Here is an 18,709-nt window from a genome sequence, read left to right as displayed (position 1 = left end):
CTCTGGGTGGGGGACTTCAATGTCCATCACTAAATGTAGCTCAGTAGCACCACTACTGACCGAGCTGGCCGAGTCCCAAAGGACACAGCTGCTAGACTGCATCTGCGACAAATAGGGAACCAACAGGAGGGAAAAACCTACTTGACCTTGTCCTCCCCAATCTACCTGTCACAGATGCATCTATCCATGATATTAGGAGTGACCACTACACAGTACTTGTGGAGACAAAGGACTGAAGCTCTGATCTCGGCAGTCTTCAGACGCGGATGCACCCGAGCTGATCCTCCGGGATATTTTGCACTGGGACTCATTTAAATGGAGGGGGCGGAGCAGCCACCCCCGACGATGTAAAGGGAGCAGCTGCTCCGTACCAGCAACGGCGTCTGGCGCCGCCCCGCAGACACCGGCACCATTTTTAAAGGGATTCAGGCCCTTCATTTTCATGTACAATTTTAAAGGTGCATACAAACTGCAGAAATTTTTTTATTTATCTTTGATTCCACTCTCACCATCCCCCCCCCCCCCGACATTGAGTTCTAATTTAATAAATGGACATATCCCCCTAAAAAACACTTTTGAATGTGCTGAACTTTCACATCCCACCTTCAGAATCATTAACCCTCAGCCCCTTCCCGCCATCCCCACAACCAATCGGAGCAGTTTTCCCCTGCTGCCACACCCCTTCCTACCTGAAAATATCACTCCTCCCCCCTCCCACCACTGTCACGTCTTGGAACTCTGAACGGAGTTCCAAAGGCATGGGAGTTGTGGCCAGCAGCTGTATTATCGGCATGGGATGGCCGCCGGGACAAGTTGGTTAATTTGAATGACTTTAACTTAATTATATTAAAATGAAGGCTCCACCGCTCAGCGGCTGGGGGAATGCACTGAGGTCTCGCCACCAGCGTTAAAATGCGGCGGGGCCTTCTTGACGTTGGGGATCATGGCGGGCCTCTCCCGGAAAAATTTGCCGGGACCCCCACCACAACCTCCAACGCCAGAGGCCTCATAAAATTCAGCCCGAGGTCCCATCTTCACAACGAGGGTACCTACCATCGTGTTGTGTGGCACTACCACTGTGCTAAATGGGACAGACTTTGAACAGATCTAGCAATTCAAACAGGGCATCCATGAGGCGCTGTGGGCCATCAGCAGCAGCAGAATTTTACTCAACCACAATCTGTAACCTCATGGCCCGGCATAGCCCCCGCTCTACCGTTACCATCAAGCTGGAGGTCTAACCCTGGCTCAATGATGAGTGCAGGAGGGCATGCCAGGAGCAGCACCAGGCATACCTAAAAATGAGGTGTCAGCCGAGTGAAGCTACAACACAGGACTACTTGCATGTCAAACAGCGGGAGCAGCATGCAATAGACAGGGCTAAGTGATCCACAACCAACGGATCAGATATAAGCTCTGCAGTCCTGCTACTTCCAGTTGTGAATGGCGGTGGGCAATTAAACAACTAACTGTAGGAGGTAGTTCCACTAATATTCCCATCCTCAACGACGGGGAAGCTCAGCACATCAGTGCAAAAGTCAAGCCTGAAGTGTTTGCATCCAACTTCAGCCAGAAGTGCCAAGTGGATGATCCATCTCAGCCTCCCCCTGAGCTCCCCAGCATCACAGATGCCAGTCTTCATCCAATCTAATTCACTCCATGTGATATCAAGGAACGGCTGAAGGCAATGGATACTGCAAAGGCTATGGGCCCTGACAACATTCAGGCAATAATACGGAAGACTTGTGCTCCAAAACTAGCTGCGCCCCTAGCCAAGCTGTTCTAGTGCAGTTACAACACTGGCATCTACCCGGCAATGTGGAAAATTGCCCAAGTATGTCCTGTGCACAAAAAGCAGGACAAATCCAACCCGGCCAATTACCGCCCTATCAGTATACTCTCAATTGTCAGAAAAGCGATGGAAGGGGTTGTCGACAGTGCTATCAAGCAGTACTTGCTCAGCAATAACCTGTTCACTAACACTCAATTTGGGTTCCACCAGGGCCACTCAGCTCCTCACCTCATTACAGCCTTGGTCCAAACATGGCCAAAAGAGCTGAACTCTAGAGGTGAAATGAGAGTGACTACCCTTGACATCAAGGCAGCATTTGACCAAGTATGGCAAAAAGGAGCCTGAGCAAAACTGAAGTCAATGGGAATCAGGGGAGAAACTATCCACTGGTTGGAGTCATACTAGCACAAAGGAAGATGGTTGTGGTTGTTGGAGGTCAATCATCTCAGTCCCAGGACATCACTGCAGGAGTTCCTCAGTGTAGTGTCTTAGGCCCAACCATCTTCAGCTGCTCCATCTTAAGGTCAAAAGTGGAGATGTTTGCTGTTGACTGCACAACGTTCAGCACCATTCATGACTCCTCAGCTATTGAAGCAGTTCATGTCCATAGGCAGCAAGACCTGGACAATATCCAGGCTTGGGCTGTTAAGTGGCAAGTAACATTCGCGCCACACAAGTGCCAGGCAATGACCATCTCAAACAAGACAGAATCTAACCATCTCCCCTTGATGGTCAATGGCATTACCACCATTGAATCCCTCATTATCAACATCTTGGGGGTCACCATTGACCAGAAACTGAACTGCACCAGCCACATAAACACTGTGTCTACAGGAATAGGTCAGAGGCTGGGAATTCTGCAGCAAGTAACTCACCTCCTGTCACCCCAGTGCCTGTCCACCATCTACAAGGCACAAGTCAGGAGTGTGATGGAATACTCTCCACTTGCCTGGATGGGTGCAGCTCCAACAACACTCAAGAAGCTCGACACCATCCAGGACAAAGCAGCCCGCCTGATTGGCACCCCATCTACAAACTTTCACTCCCTCCACCACCGACGCACAGTGGCAGCAGTATGTACCATCTACAAGATGCACTGCAGCAATGCACCAAGGCTCCTTCGACAGCACCTTCCAAACCCGCAATCTCTTCCACCTAGAAGGACAAGGGCAGCAGATGCATTGGGAACACCACCACCTGCAAGTTCCCTCCAAGCCACACACCATGACATGGAACTATATCACCATTCCTTCACTGTTGCTGGGTCAAAATCCTAGAACTCCCTTCTTTACTGCATTGTTGGTGTACCTACACATACAAACTTATGAATTAGGAGCAGGAGTTGGCCACTCCGCCCCTCAAGCCTGCTTCGCTATTCAACAAGATCATGGCTGATCTGATTGTAATCTCAATGCCACATTCCCGCCTACTCTCGATAATCTTTCCCCCCTTGCTTATCAAGAATATATCTTCCTCTGCCTCAAAAATATTCAAAGACTCTGCTTTCACCAGCTTTTGAGAAAGAGAGTTCCAAAGACTCACGACCATCTGAGAAATATTTCTCCACATCTCTGTTTTAAATGGGCGAACCTTTAATTTTAAATAGTGACCCCCAGTTCTAGATTCTCCCACAAGAAGAAACATCCTTTCCACCTCCACCCTGTCAAGACCCCTCAGGATCTTATATGAGTCAATCAAGTCGCCTCTTACTCTTCTAAACTCCAGCGGATACAAGCCTAGCCTGTCCAACCTTTCCTCATAAGACAACCCACCTTTTCCAAGTATTAGTCTAGTAAACCTTCACTGAACTGCTTCCAATGCATTTACATCCTTCCTTAAATAAGGAGATCAATACTGTACCCAGTACTCCAGATGTGGTCTCACCAATGCCCTGTATAACTGAAGCATAACCTCCCTACTTTTGTATTCAATTCTCCTCACAATAAACGATAACATTCTATTAGCTTTCCTAATTACTTGCTGTACCTGCATACTAACCTTATGCGATTCATGCAGATCCCTCTGCATCTCAGAGCTCTGCAATCTCTCACCATTTAGATAATCTGCTTCTTTTTTATTCTTTCTGCCAAAATGGACAATTACACATTTTCCCACATTATACTCTATTTGCTAGATCTTTGCCCACTCACTTAACCTATCTATATCCCTTTGTAGCCTCCTTATTTCCTCTTCACAACTTACTTTCCAGTGTTGTGTCATTAACAAATTTAGCAACCATACCTTTGGCCTCTTCATCCAAGTCATTTATATAAATTGTAACAAGTTGAGGCCCCAGCACTGATCCTTGTGGCACACCATTCATTGCATCTTACCAACCAGAAAATTATCCATTCATGCCTACTCTGTTTCCTGTTAGCTAGCTAATTAGATTAGATTAGATTAGATTAGAGATACAGCACTGAAACAGGCCCTTCGGCCCACCGAGTCTGTGCCGAACATCAACCACCCATTTATACTAATCCTACACTAATCCCATATTCCTACCAAACATCCCCACCTGCCCCTATATTTCCCTACCACCTACCTATACTAGTGACAATTTATAATGGCCAATTTACCTATCAACCTGCAAGTCTTTTGGCTTGTGGGAGGAAACCGGAGCACCCGGAGAAAACTCACGCAGACACAGGGAGAACTTGCAAACTCCACACAGGCAGTACCCGGAAACGAACCTGGGTCCCTGGAGCTGTGAGGCTGCGGTGCTAACCACTGTGCCACTGTGCCGCCCAATCTATGCCAATATGTTACCCCTTACAGCATGAGCTTTTTCTTTCCCGCAATAACCTTTGATGTCGCACCTGATCACATGCCGTCTGGAAATCTAAGTACAGTACATCCACAGCACATGTTACTTCTTCAAAGAACTCCAATAAATTGGTTAAACATGATTTCCCTTTCACAAAACCATGTTGACTCAGCCTGATTACCTTGAATTTTTCACCCCAAGGTTTGCAGCGATTCAAGTAGGCAGCTCACCACCACCTTCTCAAGGGCAATTTGGGATGGGCAAAAAATGCTGGCCAAACCAGCAACGCCCATATCCCTTGAACAAATAAAAAATATTCTGGAGGACAGGGGACTACAACCACTTTGACACAGATGGGCCTGTGCAGGCACAGAGGGATTTCAGCTTTGCTGCTATTGATGGATTCCCTCAGGTCCAGAGGGTGATTGATTGCACCCACGTGGCCATCAAGGCACCAATAAACCAGCCAGCCAGATTTCTCAGCAGAAAGGGCTGCCACTCACTGAAAGTCCAGATGGTCTGTTACTAGCAAAAGCAAATCTTGCAGGAGTACATCCAGTTCCCAGGCAGCTGTCATAATTCCTTTACCTTATGAGAGTCTCAGGTGCCGCACCTCTTCAGGACCACATCCAAACTCCGTGAGTGGCTACTGGGGGATAAAGGTTATCCCCAAAGGAGGTGGCTCCTGATGCCCATCCGAAATCCAGACAAGGATGGAGAGAGATACTACAAACAGAGCCATCTCCTAACAGACCTGCATTGAATAGACCATTGACCTCTTGAAAATGTGCTTCTGTTGCCCTGACTGGTCAGGTGGTGCCCTCCAGTACGAGCCAGCCAGAGTGTCTCGTATTGTGGTCATCAGCTGCACCCTGCACAACCTGCAAAGAAGCCTGGAGATAGATGAAGAGAACCTGGAATGCCACCACCTCAGAGGAGGACTGGGAGGAGGAGGAAGAGGAGTAGGAGGGGCTTGCTCATGAGGTGATCGGCGCACAAGCAGCAGAGGATGCCTGTTAACGCTGTCCTAGAATCAGGGTGAACTGCCGGCTGGCATGGCAGCAAGTGCCATGCTGATTCAACAGCGCATCACCTAATCGCCCCAGAGCCCTTACAGCTAAAGACTCCTAAATTCACCTTCCAGCATAGAGAACGATTTTGCCGTAATGACCCTTAACTGCAAGGTCTCACTGGCAACCATGAGCATGCAGATGGAGGGTTCCTCCACCAACATTGTCCAACATCATAAGTGGGCACTTAACATTTGCAGGTCCCTACCACCCCCACACCCTCCCCCCCCCCCCACCCGCCCCCCACACAATGCTACATCCCCCTTCTGAGATGACACATCAACACAGCTGTCAGTGTGAAACATAAAGATGTTATATTGTAAGGCAAACAAGATAACAGACACGTGTAGACAATAGGACCCACATGACCCATTAAGTGAATTCAACGGCATGGCACCTTCCTCTCCCTCACACTTCTACGGAGTACTCCCCCTATGGCAGAGGATGAGGTGGAGGCAGCCTGCTCCCTCGTCTCTGCCTTCAGCTGGGATGCCCATGGCTTCCATCCTTAGAGGTGCCCGTGGGGGCTCCACCACAGGCTGCCGTGACTGTGTCATGGTAGGAGCTGCCTCTGTCTTAGGGCACTGGCACACAGATGGCTCCTAAGTCGGAGGGGGCAAGGGGCCGAAGGGTGACGCCAGTGCTGCCAAGGGGCGGCCCATCCATCTGCCGCTAGGATCATCTCGGCCCTTTCCTGGTCCCAGTAGATGCTGGGTGCGACCACCGACTGGGACACAGCTGGCATCCACTCCTAGCACCTTTGTGCCATCAGTGACACTGAGTGGTCAATGCTACAGAGAGTTTCACTCTTGCAGCGCATATCAGCGCGCTGCTCCTGCACCCACTCAGTGGTGCTGCATATGGCTCTCCAACAGGTTGCCCAATCTCTCAATGGAGGAGCTCATGCGATCGAAACCCTGAGTCATGACAGAGCACATGCACAACATGAACTCTTCCATTGCCTGCCCATGGCTCCTCAAGGCCTCAGGCAACACCGACAAACAGGAACTTAATTGCCTCTGGTTTTCGAGGAGGGCCCTTCCTGTCTGTAACACCCGAGGCCCAGCATCTTCGCCCAGCAACGCATTGCTGTATCTACCGTCCTCCGAGGGGGACTGCCCACAGATGACTCTGTCTCACTCTCCTCCTCCTGCTCATGAATGCTGTGATGTTCACCAGTGCTGCCCTTTCTATGCTAATCTGTAGCTCAACCGAGGTGAGTGTCTCTGCACTGGTGGAAGTTGCCGAGGTATGATGTGACGATGCAGGTTCCGAAGACTTTCCCCACTGCCGAGGATGGCGGCGCTGATTTGGCAGGTCCAATTTGGTCCCGCTTTGCAACCGGCCCTGTGGGAGACAGAGGGAAATGGTACTGACAATTGGTCCTACTCAACAAGCGCCCCGGCACAACCATACCGTTAGATAACGGGGGTCTAAGATCCATTGCACGCATTGGGCAGGAGTCTCCTCCATGCCCTTTATCTCAAGAGAGAGCTATCCAATGACCCTGTTGCTCTGGCCTCCCGTCTCACCATCCCTCACTGAATTCCTGGCAGACACCCTGGTGATCTCCAGTGCTGTGTCTTCCACGGCTGTCAGAGAACAGAGCTGGGCCACTCCACCACCCGTTCTGGGCATCTCCTGCATATATGGGCTCTCTTCTCCTGTAGGATAAGAGAAGAATGATTCATCAGTAAGCTGCCCTCCCTCATCTCTTCCAGCATGACATACACATGGGCTGATGTTTCCCACAGTGGTGTCCCCATCTGAATGTTGCCCCATATGCGAGGGTGGTTGCATCTCCGTGTTGTGACTGTTCACTTACTCTGACAATGTGAGGGAGAGCTATGGACGTTCTGTGAGGTCAGTCCGCTAGCATTCTGGTGCTTAGAGAGTTGGTGCCCAATCAACCGAGTGCTGCTGGCCACTCACCTTATACGACCATAAGAGGTCATTGAACCATTTTCTACACTGAACCCAGGTTCTTCACATGGGTCCCCTGCTGCTGACCTCCATGGCCACTTCTATCCAAGCCCTCTTGTTTTCGCTGGGCAGACTTCTGTTTCCTGAGGCCGTGAAAAACAGCTCTCTCTTTGACACTGCATCAAGAGTGCCTTCAGGTAGGCATCAGACACACTGGGTGTCACCTGGGGCACATATCAACGCCCACATAGACATTCCGATCTTCCTGGTGCTGCATCACTGAAGGCAATGGCAAGCCCAGATGTGGCTGCCGCTTGCCTTTTAAAATTGCCCTCAGTGATCTGTTCCCACCTTTAATTGGACACCGCACTTGCCCCCAGACCAATTAACAAATTTCAATTTGAAAACAGATGTTGACCTGGCCCGGGATCGGGACCCAGAAATGTTCCGGATGTCAGGTTCCCGACCTGGTAAAGAATATTCCAGCCCAAGGATCTAGTGAGAGACAGGAACGTAAAGCAATTATTGCTGCAAAAAGAAACCTGTTGAAGCTTTTCGTCTTGCACTCATCAGACAGATGCAAGAATGCCAAATTTCAAAGAGAGTAACAATTTATACTGCATGAGAAAAGGATGTTGATTGGTTGGCAAGACAACTCCGATTGGTCGAGGTATTGCATGCAGAATGCACCAGGGAACTATTGTCCCCCATGCTTTGTTTAATTCAGAAAAGATGTAACGCCTGGACATGTTCCATTTGCCTGTGTCTTTTTTCAGCAATACTCAAGTTCTGCACTACTAAGAGACTATTAAAGAAACTACTATTAGTAAAGCAATAATACTAAAGAAATTAATAGGACTAAAAGCCAACAAATTCCCTGGACCCGATAGCCTACTCCAAGGGTTTTAAAACAGGCGGTTACAGAAATAGTGGATGCATTGGCTTTTGATCTTCCAGAATTATCGAGTTTATAGAATGGTCCACGCTGATTGGGAGGTAGCAAACATAACCCTGCTATTAAAGGAAGAAGAAAGAAAACAGGCAACTATAGGCCAGTTAACCTGACATCAATAATAGGGAAAATGCTAGAATCTATTATTAGGGGCATGGTAACAGGGCACATAGCAAATCATAACGGGTCAAATTTTGCAGTAGCAATGGTGGCAAAATAATAAGCATATGCCATCATTACTCCTCAGATACTGATAGCAATTATACCCAGAAAGCCAGAAGCTGCTGTCAGAGATTCTACGCTTCCCCATATGGTGTGTTATTGAAGTCCCTGCAAGTAGAAATCGCTTAACTGACAAAAGCATGCCCTTTTATGCTATTAGTCTCAATATAAAAACCCTTGAAAATGCTTTTTGAATGAGGTGTAACTGGGTTTTTAACAGCATACAATGTTCATAATTACTGCTGAACAGCCTCACTAGACCTGAAAACTAATTTTAAATTTGTGGAATGTCAAATTTCTCTATTATGATAAAAAAAACACATTTTTATATTTTTAAGTTTCTGATATTTCAACTTCCACCTTAATCCCATGTGTATGTCCCATCAATTACTTCACTCTCAGTAAAATTTTAATTAAATGTGGAAATATTCTGTGCATTTTACTTACTGGCTTGCTGTCTGTGAAAATACTTCAATGTGATTGGATGCTTACTCTGTTTGACGACATCACTGTTGCTTGACATCTGCAGATTCAAACGGACATCGGGAAAGGGGAAATCCACGCCACAGAGATCACTGCATCTTTGTGGGCAGTTTTCTTCGAGGACAGTGGAAAGCACCATCACTTCGCCACTGACTCAGAAATCTAGGCCAATATGGTTGGGCAGCGTTAACATTGATTTATTAAGAGCTTTTTTGAGGCTGTAACTAGCAGAGCAGATAAGGGGGAACCAATTGATGTAGTATATGTGGATTTTCACAAAGCATTCAGTCTCAGCTATTTATAATCATTATTAATGACTTAGATGAGGGGACCGAGTGTAATGTATCCTAGTTTGCTGACGATACAAAGCTAGGTGGGGATGTAAGCTGTGAGGAGAGTGCAAAGGGATATAGACAAGTTAAGCGAGTGGACAAGTAGGTGGCAGATGGAATACAATGTGAAAAAATGTGAAGTTATCTACTTTGGTAGGAAACATAGAAAAGTGGAATTTCTTTTTAAAAGGTGAGCGGCTTAGATACAATAGTATTCAAAGACCCAGTGTCTGTACACAGAAAGTTAACAAAAAGCAAGTAGGAAAGCAAATGGTATGTTAGCCTTTATTATAAAAGGGATTGGAGTATAAGAGTAAAGAAGTCTTGGTGAGACCACACCTCGAGTGCTGTGTACTGTTTTGGTCTCATTACCTAAGGAAGGATATACTTGCCTTACAGGGAGTGGAACGAATGTTCACTAGACTGTTTTCTAGAATGAGGGGAATGTCCTATGAGGAGGGATGAAGTAGACTAGGTCTACATTCACTATAGTTTAGAAGAACAAGAAATGATCTCATTAAACCACGTAAAATTCTTAAGGGGCTTGATATCAATAGATACCAGGAGCATGTTTCCCCTGGCTGGGGCATCTGGAACTAGGGTTCAGAGCCGCAGATTAAGGGGTCGGCCATTTAGGACTCAGATTAGGAGAAATTTCTTCACTCAAAGCATTGTGCATCTTTAGAATTCTTACCCCAGAGGGCTGTGGATGCTCAGTTGTTGAGGATATTCAAGACAGAGATCGATAGATTTTTTGCTACTCAGGGAATCAGTGGATATGGGGATAGGGGGGAAAGTGGAGTTGAGATAGAAGATCAACCGTGATCTTATTGAATAGTGGAGCCAACTGAATAGCTTACTCTTATTTCTTATGTTCTTACGTTCAATACCTAAAAGTTTCAAGTTCCACGGCCTCAGTTGACTGTTGCTGCTGCTCCCCGTATTGGATTCCGTCATTTTGTATTCCTTGAATAAGATGTTGCTGTTGTGACTTAGTTACAATTCCACGGCCTTTGCCAAAATTTAAAGCTGGCAACTAAAACAAAAAAACAAACAAAACACAATGTTCATCTGCTATCATTTTACACCATAGTTACCAGACTTATATTGAAATCTTTGTGAGCAATCATTAAGTATTAAAATTAGAACAAAAACACTGACAATTTGTACAATCAGGTTAACTATAGTTTCCAGAATTTATAAAATGATAACTAGCAAATTACAGAATTAACCTGTTTCAAAATTAGAAACATTCTAATAAGTGCCTAGACCAAAAATCTATGAATCAACTTTGCTAGAGGCATGCAAGTAATTCTGGATCACTTCTGCATCCTCCAACACTCAGTTATGCAGCAAAGTGGCAAGCCTGGGAGTAGGTCACCATTTTTAAAAATTCATTCATGGGATGTGGGCATCGCTGATTCTTAATTGTCCTTGAAAAGGTGGTGGCTCACCACCTTCTTGAATCGTTGCAGTCCTCATGGTGTAGCTACACCTACAGTGCTGTTAGGGAGGGAGTTCCAGGCTTTTGATCCAGTGACAATGAAGGAACGGCGAAATATTTCGAAGTCAGAACAGTGTGTTACTTACAGGGGACCTTGCAGGTGATGGTGTTCCCATGCACCTGCTGCCCTTGTCCTTCTAAGCAGTAGAGGTTGTGGGTTTGGAATGTGCTGTTGAAGAAGCCTTGGCAAGTTGATGCAATGTCTCTTGTAGATAGTACACACAGTGGCCACTGTACACTGGTGGTGCAGGGAGTGAATGTTTAAGGGAGTGGATGGGGTGCCAATCAAGCAGGTTGCTTTGTCCCGGATGGTGTCGAGCTTCTTGAGCATTATAGGAGTTGCACTCATCCAGGGAGCATTCCATCTCACACCTGACTTGCTTTGTAGATGGTGAACTGGCTTTGGCAGTGTTACAACCAGGTGAGAAAGATGTCTAGAGGTCCCTTTCAGCCTTCAGCTGGTCTTACTGTAACAGGGTTTAACTTTAAACACACCATGTTTTGAGCTCCCCCTTTGGTGAATCCTTGTTCCACCACTTTCCAATTATAAGACAAAGAAATGAGCAGAAACAGGCTATCTTAGGTTTAAAGAATAAAGGTGAAATTTTATTAACCAGAGTTTGTAGTTTAAGTTTAACGCCTACGCATACACGCCCTGCTCCACGCGAGCATGCATACACGATACACACATGCAAATAGAGACAGAAAAGAGAACAGATAAAGTGGAAAGGTTTGACGCAATCTCTGAGGAGTGTTTTTTTGTTACTGTGCTTCGAGCTCGCTGTAGAGTCTTTTTGTAGGTTGATCTTGCTTTTCGTTGGGGCCCAGTATTCTTCTTAAACCTTGTTCACTGTAGGAGGCTTTTCCCTTTTGGGGTTCATGTATCTTCAGTGGGTTTCAGTTCTATGAGAAAGAGATGGAAGCAGCCAGGAGAGGCTGTGGCGAGCCAGCCACAAGAGGTCTTTTCAGTCCAGGAGCAAATAGCTTTCTGCCAGTTCAAAACTCTGTAGAAAGTTCAAATTCAACAAAACTCGGGTGGCCCAGCAGGTTAGTCATGTTACTAGCTGGTGTGGCCACATCCGTTTGTGTATTCGCCCATCTTAGCAGTTAACCTGGAATGCGAGCTCCTCCACCCTCAAATTGGAGCAGGGAGAAGCCCTTTTTTCCTTTCCAAGTACTGTTTGTTAATATTCAAAAATGTCTCTCCAGCCAAGGATCCATTGTGGGTTTTTTTTAACCAGTTCTTTCTTAACCAGAACACATGAATGTTCTTGTGGTGAAATTAATATTCCTCATTCTTGGCAGGTTGGGGCCTGCATGACAGCAGTCAGGGGTGAGTTACCTGCTGCAGAATTCTCAGCCTCTGACCTCCTCTTGCAGCCACTGTATGCATGTGGCTGATCCAGTTAAGTTTCTGGTCAAAGGTGACCTCCAGAATGTTGATGGTGGGGGATTCAGCAATGGTAACTGTTGGATGTCAAGGGTACATGATTAGATTCTCTCTTGTTGGAGATGGCCATTGCCTGGCAGTTGTCTGGCATGAATGCTACTTGCAACTTATCGGCGGTGACGGCGGCAGCTATCCTTTGACTTGAGGATGACGTCTACTCAGGGTCATGAGTTTCTGCCATGGGTCTTTAAGTGACTGAACAGGCCAATTCTTGACCCACAGATCTTTGGGCACATGAGGCAGGACGTCCTTTGAGGTAGTGGGATTCAGGGTGCAGGATTTGCTTTCTTTTCTTTCCTTCTCTGCCTCATCAGTGAGGCATTTGGACACAAAGCATGATACAGCTTGATGGGCAAGTTGTCGCCATTTTGAATGATTGGCAAGAAGCTCCTCCCAGTCGTCAATGTCAATGTTGCCGCGCTTCAAAGAGAGCTTTGGTATGTTTCAGCGTTTCTTTGTCCTCCACTGGAGAAGTTGAGAAAACAGGACCTGGCAGGGAAGATGGTTTTCGGCCATCCGGGCACAATGTCCTGTCCATCAAAGTTGATTTTGCAGGGGTTTTGCCTGAATGCTTGTAGAGCTAGCTTCAAGAAGGACACTTCAAGAAGAAAATTCCATCAGCAATGTCTCCGCGCATCTTCTGGATTCAATGGGAGGACCGTCAAACAAATTCTAGTGTCCTTCTTGAAGCCAGTTCCCCAAGCATTCAGGCAAAACTCATTGTAACTTATTAGTCCAACCCTGAATGTTGTCCAAGTGACATTGCATGCAGGCATGGGCTACTTCATTATCTGCCAAGTTACAAATGGGACTGAACACTGTGCAATCATCAGCAAACATTTCCACTTCTGATCTTATGATAGAGGGATGATCATTGATGAAGCAGCTAAAGATGGTTGGTCTTAGGAGACTGCCCTAAGGAACCCCTGCAGCGATATCCTGGGGCTGAGATAATTGGCCTCCAACAACCACAACCATCTTCCTTTGTGCTAGATTTGAATACAACCAGTGGACAGTCTTTCCCCAATTCCAATTGGCTTCAATTTCCCTAGTGCTCCTCCACGCCACACTTGGTCAACTGCTGTCTTCATGTGAAGGGCAGTCACTTTCACCTCAGCTCTCGAATTCAGCCCTGTTTGGACCAAGGCTGTAATGAGGTCTGGAGCCGAGTGATCCTAGTAGTACCCAAAACTGAGGATCAGTGAGCAGATTATTGCTGAGTAGGTTCCACTTGATAGCACTGTCAGTGACACCTTCCATGGTAATTAGCCGTATTGGATTTGTTCACCTTCTTGTAGATGGGGCGTACCTGGGCAATCTTCCACATAGTCAGGTAGATGCTAGAGTTGTAGCTATATTGGAATAGCTTGGCTAGGGGTGTATCTGTTCTGGAGCACAAGTCTTCAGCACCACAGCCAGGATGTTGTCAGGACTCATAGCCCCTGCTGTGTCCAGCGCACTCAGCCATTCTTTAATATCACATGGAGTGAACTGAATTGGCAGAAGGCTGGCATCTGTGATGCTGGGGACCTCAGGAGGAGGCTGAGATGGATCATCTACTCAGCACTTCTGGCTGAAGATGACAGCAAATTCTTTAGCCTTGTCTTTTGCACTGAAATGCTGGGCTCTGCCATCATTCAGGATGAGATGTTTGTGCAGCCTCCTCATCCTGTTAGTTGTTTAATTGTCTACAACCATTCACGACTGGATGTGGCAGGAATGCAGAGCGTTGATCTGATTCATCAGTTGGCGGATTGCTTAGCTATGTGTCATGCAGGCCCCCACCTGCCAAGAATGAGGTACGTTGGTTTTGTCATATGAACATTGATTTTGAACTGTTACTGGAGTGAGAAGTGACTTGTTAAACAGATCAGCCGTGGCTGGAAAAAACATTTGCATAACTAACAGATGGTGTTTGGAAGGTCAAAGGATCATTCCCTGACACATTCAACTCACAATGGACCTTGATCACCAGGTACTGTGTGTAAGAGGAGCATTCCAGAGACTGCTAAGGTGATACAATTCAGGACCTGAAAATGCGGTAACAATGTGATGAAGTTGCAACACAAGTCTACAAACATGATGAACGGTAGAAGTAGCATGCTATAGACAGATATTACGACCCGGTGAGAAAGAGGTCTAGGATTCCCTTTCAGCCTTTACCTGGTCTTACCATAACAGGGTTTAATTTTAAACACACTGTTTTCAGCTCCCCTTGCTGAATCCTTGTTCACCGCTTTCCAATTATAAGACAAATAAACCAGCACAAACAGGTTTTTTTAGGTTTAAATTGAAATTTATTAAACTTGAACTTAAACTCGAAATCGGTTGATGCCTACGGATACACGACGCACCCACACTAGCATGTATATATGATACACACGTACTAATAAAGACAGAAAAGAGCAGAAGATAATAAAGTGGAAAAGTTTGAGGTGATATCTGAAGAGTTTTTGTTACGGTTCTTTGAGCTCACTGTGGAGTCCTTGATTGTAGGTAGATCTTGCTTTTCATTGGGGTCCAGTATTCTTCTTAAACATTGTTCGCTGTAGGAGACGTTTCTCTCTTTGGGTTCATGTGTTTTCAGTGGATTCAGAGGCTTGTGAGAAAGAGATGGGAGCAGACAGGAGAGATCTTCTCAATCCAGGAGCAAACAGTCTTTTAGAATTCAAACTATTTGTACAATTCAGAAAAACCCAGGTTGCCAAGTAGGTTAGTCATGTGATTGATTGGTCTGACCACATCTTGGATTGTATAACCTTTGCAGTCTCTGGAATGCTCCTCTTACACACAATACCTGGTGATCAAGGCCCATTGTGGGTTGAATGTGTCAGGGAATGGTCCTTTGTCCTTCCAAGCACTGTCTATTAATATGCAAATGTCTTTTCCAGTCACAACTGATCTGTTTAACAAGACTTTTCTTCACTCGAGTAACAGTTTAAAATCAATGCTCTTGACAAAATTAATATGCATCATTCTTGGCAGGTGGGGGCCTAGCATGACACCTCCACACCCGGAATGAAATGCGATTTGAGAAAAGCGCATTTCATTAAAAGGGTCGAGAGAAAATATAAGATACAAAAAAAGCCCTGCATTTCTCTCATTCATTCCCAAATCCTAAAAATAATTAAAAGTGCCCCTTTTGGCATCCCAATAAACATGTGGTTCTTTGGGGATGTTTTTCTTCAGCTTGCCCATTTCCATGTCTGCCTAGGGCCTTTTGAGATGGTTAGGTTTAATTAGCCCTAAGTTGGAATTTATTTTCAGGAGAGTCAGTAGGTGCTGGTCTATCCTGAACTCTCTTTCAGTGCTTTGCTGAGTCATGCAAAGGGTTTTAACTTCAGGGGATGGGTGGTTCATTTTTTTTTCTGACTGTGGGGGAGGATTCTTTGCTGATCTCCCCTTTTCCTCTGGGACACTCCTACCTGCAGGTATTTGTGCAGACTCTACTGCACTTCCCTGTGGCACTTCTACTAGGTGAGGCAACACCCTCATGGTTTCTGTGCCCCCCCTTAGAGGTCTTTCTTTGTCTCTGCAGGCTCCTGTAAATGCTGTTAACAACTCTGGTGGGTTGCTTCTAGAGTCTGCATTTACGTAGGAGGATGTGGGGTCTAACTTTTCACATTTTTCGGGGTTGGCTGACCGGACAGTAGGGGTTTTCATCCAGCATTCCTCCCAGACTACCTTTAACCTGCCCTCTTGGTCACTTTTTCTCCTTCCCTGTCTACCCTTTTGTCAGCCTTCTGCCTACCTGTCCCTTTTTGTTCCTGGCGAAGGTCCCTTACAGTTCACCAGCCCTCTGCTGGATAGTCCTCCTAACACCAGTACAGGACTTAGGGGTGCAGCTTTCACTGCAGGTTGGTGTTTCCCCTCAACCTGGCACATGTGGCAACTTCTGCAGTACTCCACCACATCTTTGTCGAGTTTTGGCCAGTCAAACTGCTGTCTTATGCAAGCTTTGGTCTTTCGTATACCAGCATGTGCGCCACTGAAGTCTCATAGGCCCTTCTTAATATTTCTCTCCGGTACCTCTGCAGCACCATTAACTAGTGAGCTACTGTCCACTCCTTGATCTCAGGTCTGTGAGGAGAACTCAATTTCCTCATCAGTACCCCATCCTTTATAGTAGCACGAAGGGACGCCCTCTGCTTCACTTTCAGATTGGGCAGCCTGTGCTAACTGTTGCAATACTGGGTTGGCTCGCTGAGCCTCAGCTAGGGAAAATCCATGTAATTCATTCCCTGGGTCTCCGGACTTTCCAAAGAAAGTCTCAGACAGACAGACCTGGTCATCTGCCTGCAGTCCTAATTCAGTCTCCTCTGGGGGAGCTGGTTTGATCATGGCCACTACATATTCAGGGGAATTGCAGGGGTCTGTCTCCTGCCACTGCCCTGTCTCTCTGACCTCCTGCGGTCTCTCTTTCACTACTGGGGGGGGGGGGGGTGCTACTACCTTCACCTCCGCCAGATCATTACCTAGGAGCAGATCAACACCATCCACAGGCAAACTAGGGACAATCCCTACGGTCACCGGTCCCCAAATTAGCTCGCACGCCAGGTGCACCTGGTGTACAGGTACAGGCATACACTGCCCTCCAATACCATTCACCACCATTCTGGTGTTCACTGCACTCTCTGGGCGAAAGGTCAGGCTTTTCCCAGTAAACGGGATCTTGTGGCCCCTATGTCCCTGAGAATTACTATGGGCTTGCTTGCCCCACTCGAGGGGTACGGGGTTACTTTCCCTTCAAACACAAAACCCTGACAACCTTCAGGAATCCTATTAACTTTTCCTGCACTTGCAGACGTAAGCCTCCTGGGTGTCCCTCTTACTGCAGCTCAAGCCACAACTTGTTCTGCTGTGCTTTCCATCAGGTTCCTGTCTTCACTGAGCGGGTGTGCCCTGATTAACCCTACAGGTTTCCCCTTTAGTTTCCAGTAGTCAGCTTTTAAATGTCATGCTTTATTACAATGGAAGCACACAGGTCTCCGGGTCTCACTCTTGCTCACAGCACCTTCCTTTTTGGCTAGAGGAGGGTGCCCAGTGTCTCCTGCTTTCATTTCTCGCCTAGGACTGCTTGGGCTCCTATCACCTTCCAACCGTTTGTCCTTTTTGGATTTGTGGGCGTGACTAGGAAAGGTTCTCCCCTGGGAAACCGACTTATAAATTCAAGCAAACTCATCGGCCAGAACGGCTGCTTGCTGGGCTCTCTGGACCCGCCGCCCCTCAACATGGGTCTTTATGGAGAATGGGAGAGAGTGTTTAAATTCTTCTAACAGAATTACTTCTCTGAGATTCTCATAGCTGAGCTGTACTTTAAGAGCCCTCAGCCATGAGTCAAAAGCCAGCTGCTTACTTCTTTCAAGTTCCAGATAAGTTTGAATAGCTTGCTTCTTGAGGGTTCTAAACTTTAGGCAATAGCCTTTGGGTACTCATTCATATGCCCCCAGGATAGCATTTTTATCAGTTCATAATTTGATGAACTCTCATCTGGCAACTGGGAATAAACGACATGGGCTTTTCCAGTTAGCTTACTTTGTAATAAAAGAGGCCAGGTCTCAGCTGGCCATTTTAGCTGCCTTGCCAGTTTCTCAAAGAACACAAAAAATACTTCTACATCTTCCTCATTTAATTTTGGAATTAGTTGAGCTGGTTTTGACAATTCTGTACCCAGCCCTGAGTTATGCTCCTCCATATTGGCCATGCTTTCACTGGGGTTACTCTGCCGCCCCCTATTAACTCAAGCCACTTCAACTCTCTGTCTTCGCATTATTTCTGGAAGGTTCTTTCTCTTTCGCTCTGCTCTCTTGCTTTCTCTCTCACTTCTCTCTCTTTATTCACGATGCTTCTGGAAGGCTCTTTCTTTCTCCCTCTCCTGCCTCTCTCTCTCTTTTTTCCTGTCTCTCCCTTTCTCTTTCTCTTTTCCTATCTTCTAATTAAAGTTTCCTTTGTTCCAATTGTATCTTTGCCAGCAGTATCCTGTCGGGGCGTACTCGAACTCTGTTTCTGCTTCTTCAGATTCAAGGGAAAAATGTTTGGCCACTAGCCTAAGGAGTTCAGACTTCCTCGCCTTGCCACTACAGTGATCCCACACTGCTCAGCCATTTTCCTCAACTCCTCCACAGACAGTGCTTTTAACGTATCCCATGTTACTTGGCTTGGAGAGCTACTAGCTTCAGTTGCAGACATGTTTGTATTCAAGCACACACAACCA

At 46.5% G+C, this 18,709-nt stretch overlaps 1 protein-coding gene across 6 annotated transcripts in view; it reads right to left on the bottom strand.

The window, feature by feature from the left end:
• Positions 1-18,709, bottom strand: part of nek10 (NIMA-related kinase 10) — a 485,577-nt gene that overhangs the window by 422,092 nt on the left and 44,776 nt on the right. For 5 of the 6 annotated variants that reach the window (XM_068059792.1, XM_068059804.1, XM_068059810.1 and 2 more), the window contains exon 4: positions 10,432-10,577. The exons of the other annotated variant lie outside the window; for it this stretch is intronic. In XM_068059792.1, the coding sequence (XP_067915893.1) occupies positions 10,432-10,577 (146 nt within the window). The remainder of the gene's footprint in view (positions 1-10,431; positions 10,578-18,709) is intronic. 6 annotated transcript variants of the gene reach the window in all.

Source organism: Heterodontus francisci, chromosome 2 (assembly GCF_036365525.1).
Source record: "Heterodontus francisci isolate sHetFra1 chromosome 2, sHetFra1.hap1, whole genome shotgun sequence".
In the NCBI taxonomy this organism is placed as follows: Eukaryota; Metazoa; Chordata; class Chondrichthyes; order Heterodontiformes; family Heterodontidae; genus Heterodontus; species Heterodontus francisci.
This window is presented reverse-complemented; position numbering and strand designations above follow the sequence as displayed.